The 6000-nt window shown below is 40.3% G+C and overlaps 1 protein-coding gene across 1 annotated transcript in view; it reads right to left on the bottom strand.

The window, feature by feature from the left end:
* Positions 1–1342: 1342 nt before the first annotated feature.
* Positions 1343–6000, bottom strand: part of LOC145356777 (lysine-specific demethylase 5B-like) — a 340420-nt gene continuing 335762 nt past the window's right edge. The window contains exon 28 of the mRNA XM_080209644.1: positions 1343–2130. Coding sequence (XP_080065770.1) covers positions 1978–2130 — 153 coding nt within the window. The 3' untranslated portion in view covers positions 1343–1977. The remainder of the gene's footprint in view (positions 2131–6000) is intronic.

The raw sequence follows: 6000 nt of genomic DNA, 5'->3' as shown, positions 1-6000 counted from the left end.
CATGAGCGGGATGGAGATGGAGGGATATAGGGGACCATTTTAAATAAGGTTCAGGAGCCTTGGGACATTCCCTGGGAATCAACTGATTCCTATGGACCTTCCAACATACTTTCTGGCTCACTTGTTTCATTTGGGGATTCCCTTGAATGTGTGTATAAGGATGTGGATGATACTGATGTTTTTCTCTTTTAATCCACAGGTGCTTCGGTCCGCCCTGTTGTCCAACGAGGGGCATACATGCGATGGGTCATACGAGGGCTGCTCTTGGTTGTTTCAAGAATAGCCTAGTACGTCATGTCGTTAGTGTACGCTTAAACTGGACCAGATGCTGGGCAACACGAGAGCTCAGTGACTATCACTGTTTGCTGTGCAGATACATTGATTTGGGTCAGTGTCTGTGGGAGTTTGCGCATTCTCCTCGTGCTTGCGTGGGTTTTCTCCGGGTGTTCCAGTTTCCTCCCACACCCCAAAGATGTGCTCTCTTGCTAATTGGTATAACAAATTGTCCCTAAATTAGTCTTCCCTCAATGTGGAATGCCATAAGCATAGACAAGGGTCATGGGTGGAGAGGGGACTCAATGTTAAAATGGCGGCGTGGGCTTGTTGGGCCGAAGGGCCTGTTTCCCGTGCTGTGTTGTTCTTTGTTCTTATTAGCCATGATCTCTTTGAATGGCAAAGCAGGCTTGAGAGGCTGAATGGCCTACTCCTAATTGGCATATGTGTATATTTCAGTCCCTCCCTGCCCACCCCTATCTCTCACAAAGCCTCCAGTACCCTCCTTTACTGCCTCTGAAAAGCATATTCCTTTAGTTCTTTTCCAGAAAGAACAATTTTCTACTATCCTACCTCTCAAATTTCAGCACTGTCCACGTCTTTACTAACTATTTCATTGAAACTGTCAAATTGGAGATTCATATGATAGCATTTTAAACATTATTCCCAATAATGTTAATTTTACTTTCCTCTCCCTTCTCTTCAAGACTAGAGGATGGTTTCACTGGCGCTCTCATCCAGGTACCCAATCATCTGAGTGTTAACAATCAATACAGACAAGCAATTGGACTAAGGAGCCATCTCTGCCCAGCCAAATAATTATTGCCAAAGAGCATATTTTTCTCTTGCAGTAGGAGCTATTGCCAAGTGACTGTAGGAGTAGTGTTCCTTTTGTACTATCCACTAAGAGTTTTATCTGAGCAAAATAAAGAAATTAGTTCTCTTTTTTTCCTTCTTGGTCACTTAGGTACTATTACTGCCTCAGTCATCAGGCCACTGGATACAATGGACTGACTCTGGATTGGAAATTTTTAAAGGATGCATTACAAATTGCAGTCTGAAAAGCTCATTCATAAACAAAGGTTTATTTCACAAAGGAGACTGCAACATTAGATACAAGCTACCAAAATAAGCCAAAGTACAGCGTAGGCAGTAAGATTATAGAACTCAGTCCATTATCTATCTTTCCTGTGCCACTAAGAGCCTAACATTTGCATTCTGTACAACAGCCAAACATTTGAGAAATTGTATCTGGCTCTTTAACTGACAAACCTGTTATTGCTGAGATAAATAAAACTAACCTACAAAACACAAGTCAGAATCTCTCTAAGATTAAGATGCTTGTACTGAACAGGGGTCCCTAGAAAAAAGTATTTTTTTTGGTGTATGCAGGTCTTAACACCCAATGCGAATGGGTATCTATGCAGGCAAGTCTCAAACTGAGGTATGGGAAATAGGCATTATTCGAAGACAGCCAATTGTCTCCATAATGGGTAGAAAACCCCTGGGTGTTGCCAGCATCATACACTTTCACAACCACAGACAAAAACTTCGTACAAGAATGAGAAAATACAAAGGTGGAAAAGTTTGAGAGTCCTTGTAGATGATCCCATGAGTAGAGATATAGCACCATTTGTGTGTTTGTAGCGACACCAAATCCACTGCTTCTAGTGGAATCTGAGATTCATTAGCAACTATTAAAAGCTAGCCCTGGCCATTCTGCTTCCGGTTATTCTGGTCTTTTACAGTACAGTTGACACAGATATAGTCCTCCTTTTCTGCTGTTTCTGAGGAAACACCCACACAGATCTGGTGGAACCACTGGTTGCAGCTGCCGTCACACTGGACCCAGTCAACCTATATAAAAAGGAGAAATTGTTTACTGGCAACATCACTGTAATACAACTTCATCATTCCATTAATGTCTGCGTTTTGTTGGGAAAAAGCTTAATTTAGCGAAGGGCTATGTTTTCACCAGTAAATAAATTATTGCAAAGTTTCTCTAGTTCTTTTTTTCAGATTTCCATGTCAATTTAGTGATTGAGACATGTTTGCAATTCATACTCCAAGGGGTGAATTTTAGGATATGTTGCACTCAGCTTGAAATGAGAAACAATGAACCATGAAATTCGCTGAAATCAGTTGCTTCATCACTTCTGTACTGGTTGGATCAGGTCGAGGTCAAGTGATTAAAATATACACCTAAACTAAGTGAGAACTTCATTGAAGCAAGCTGAACCCCAAATCCAAAGATTGTATGGAAACGTGTGACAGTTGCTGAGCAGACCTCCAGACAGAAAGTTACTGGAAGGGCCTGAATTTAACACTGAATTTATGTTTCATGGCTAATTTTGAGCCACTGGTGTCTTCTCCAACTGGCTTTTAACATTATATCACATTATACTGATGGAGGCACTTCTGCCCAAAATAACCTGTGCCAGCAGAACCCAAAGAGTATTGCTACATTTCACAAATACCCAATTCTTTATTAACTGTTCACGAGAAGCACCCCAGTTATAGCACTGGTTGTATGAAAGAAAGAATGATGCCAAGATGGCACCAACCACCTTCCCAGGCCCTGGCTCACTAGCATGGCAATGACCATCTATCTTCTCAGGGTCTTATCAGCAGTGAGGCAGATACAAAACTGTACCATAAGATGAGATGAAAATGGGAAATGCTAGAAATATTCAGCAGATTGGATAGCATCTGGGGAGAGAAAGAGTTAATATTGTCAGATTTCTCTGCACAGATCTGCTTGGCCTGAGTACTTCCAGCATTTTGTGTTTTTATTTCAGATATCCAGCATCTTTAGCATTTTGCTTTTGTGTCCATGAGATATGAGCTTCATTTGGCTGGTGCATGTGAGGATAGAAATTGTCAGCTGCAGCTGGAACATAGCTGCATCTTCTTGGCAACATGTTGTGTCGCTGATCTATAATAAGAGGTACAACTATACATCTCAGTGCATTTCTTGCTTGAGTTCAGAAGCCAGACAGCAAGCCACATACTGAACTGCTACTATTTGTCTACCACATAATGTCCAAAGATTGCTAATGGGTGAGATGTCTTTGGAGTTTCTAAATGATTTTTTGTCCTCTCTGTTCCCATCCTGCCATTTTTCAACTCCCATTTAAATATAAACCTTTGATTACAAATCAGAAGCATGGGATCAAACTGTAAATTATGAGCTTGTAGATATACAGTGGGTCCCATTGCAGAGAAAGTAAAGCAGAAAAAGCAAACCAATTGAGTATCCATTCTCATTTACATTTTAGCCATGGGTTTACAGAAAATAAGACAAAAATAGTAAAATTCAAGAAAATAAAGGCACATTAAATTTTGTAAATTACTGATGCACATAATCTAATCTACTGCATGTGCCATTTAATGACAGAAGTATATTTTAATTTCCTATTGTAGATCTGACAGCACATTTGCTGATTTCAATTGTTCAGATACAGCTTCATCCATAGTATTTTTACAAAGAGTTTGTTTGGGCTAAGGAACAAATCTTGCAGACAGACTTTACAAATGTTTCAGTGGTACTTTAAAATGGAATTGACTTATTTGTGCATGCTCAAACACAGAAACAAAATCTCATTCCTACTTCCTGTGGTTAAAATGGCTAAAACAGAAAAGGGAATGGAGAGGTAAAGATGGAATAGCTGAACATTCAATTTCCCATCCAGGAGAAAGATTAGCAGTACTAACTTCAATGTTTATTATTGCAATTAGTCTTGATTTCAGAAAATATAAAACTGCAAAGGTTTTCTGCACAGGAGGTGTCCATTTGGCTCACTATCTGCCAACTCTATGAAGGCAGTACATTATTAGCATTTGGAGGAACTTCAAGTCACAGCTGTTGAGTGGCAGTTTAAGGTGTAGACCAACAGGTACAAGGTTTTTCTCGCCTGTGTGCATAGGGACAAAGACTGCAGGGTATGAGTAAATTGTTTACAGCACTATGGTACAGAAGGTCATTCAAGTAGGGGCAGTAAAAAAGAATGTGGTAGTCTCATTCTCTTAAAGTCCCAGGATTGAGGATGACTTGTTCTCACTCCAGTCGAATGAGTTCTGAGATGGCCTATAAGGCCAACATGTCATCGGCAATCTCTGCCATTTGTAGTCAAAAAGCAGCATACTGCGGATGTTGGAAATCTGAAATAAAAACAAAAAATGCTGGAAATACTCAGCAGGCAATGGCAGCAACTTTGGATTCAGTCCAGCAGAACTGAACTTGAGTGATGCTGGGCAAGTTGACTTTCTTGCTACTGAATTTGGAGATTCTTGTGAAGGTACTGCTGCTGTTACTTCGCCGGTGCTTTGAAGATGTAGTGTAACAGTGATAGACCAGAGAATAGTCACAGCAGAACAGCATACAACTGGGAATGCTGAAGTTTGTGTTGCCAGCCTAGCATCATGGTTAAGGATAACTCCTTATGACTCAGGAAGAAATTGGAGTGGCAGAGGAGAACCCATTTGTTGTGGTCCATATTGGAACCAACGACATCAGTAGAACTAGGAATAAGGTTCTATTGAAGAACTTGTTTAAAATTAAGATGAAAAATTTCCGAAGTCATGTGAAAATTGGCATAAGGCTAAGCAGATTACAAGGTTAAACATGGAGAATTAAGGGTAAATTTCAAAGCAATGGAATAAATATTGAGGATGTTGATCAGTCTAGTGATTTGGGTATAAATTAGCAGAATGGGCCAAGAAGAGATAGAGTTTAACAAAGAGCAAAACTAGTCAAAGGGAATCAAGGGAGTGTGTCTCTCTCACTGTTATTAGAAATTCTGCTATGTTGGAAGCAGCTTTTCTTACCTTTCTGGAGTGAAACCTTGGCCGTAAGTGGTTTGCTGGCTAAAAGGTAGAAGTCAGCAAACCTCAAGGTTGAAACTTTATCTCAACCTCAAGGTCTGATGGAAATTACATGGCTGGGAAGTCAGAGTTTCAGTTCTATTCAAAGGATTAATTCACAGCAGCTGACCTGCAAAACTATGTGAGCATTCATATCTTCTGTGCTAAACATGGGGCAGGTGTATGTTTATAAGGAGGCTTGTTATATTGGAACAGTACATTTAGTTGTTAAGGTTCATGGTTGGATTTTCTTCTTGTTTGTAATTGGTAAAAGTTATGGCTAATTTTCTGTTAACTGTTTTAAATAACTTTTGTTTGATTAAAAGCTCCCAAGTGAGATGTTCAATTCATATCTGAAGTGAAACATCGCATTCAAATTCAAAAAACTTCATAAGTTGGTGTTTCTGACCTGGATTACAACACATGATGTTTACTGCCATGCTGAATGATGCTTTCCAGGACAGTGTTGCTGGAATCAGCCTCAAGTACAGAGTGGATGGGAAGCTCTTCAGCTTGAGGAGACTTCAAGCTATTACCAAAGTGAAAGAGACTGTTCTGAGAGATTTCCTCTTTGCCGATGACTGCACCCGGTATGCTGGCTCACAGCCAGAGATGCAAGTCAGTATGGACAGATTTTCCATGGCCTGTGACAACTTTGGACTCACCTTCAACATTAAAAAGACCGAAGTCATGCACCAGCCTGTTCCTCATGCACCATACACAGAACCCATAATCACAATCAAAGGGCAGAAACTACAGGCAGTGGACCAGTTCACTTATCTTGGCAGCACCCTCTCCCACGCAGTGACTATTGATGCAGAAGTTAACTGCAGAATAGCAAAGGCAAGTTCTGTTTTTGACAGA

The sequence above is a fragment of the Carcharhinus amblyrhynchos genome, chromosome 22 (genome assembly GCF_965287045.1).
Source record: "Carcharhinus amblyrhynchos chromosome 22, sCarAmb.v2.hapA, whole genome shotgun sequence".
Classification (NCBI taxonomy): domain Eukaryota; kingdom Metazoa; phylum Chordata; class Chondrichthyes; order Carcharhiniformes; family Carcharhinidae; genus Carcharhinus; species Carcharhinus amblyrhynchos.
The sequence above is the reverse complement of the archived record's forward strand: the minus strand, read 5'-3'. Positions and strand labels throughout refer to the sequence as shown.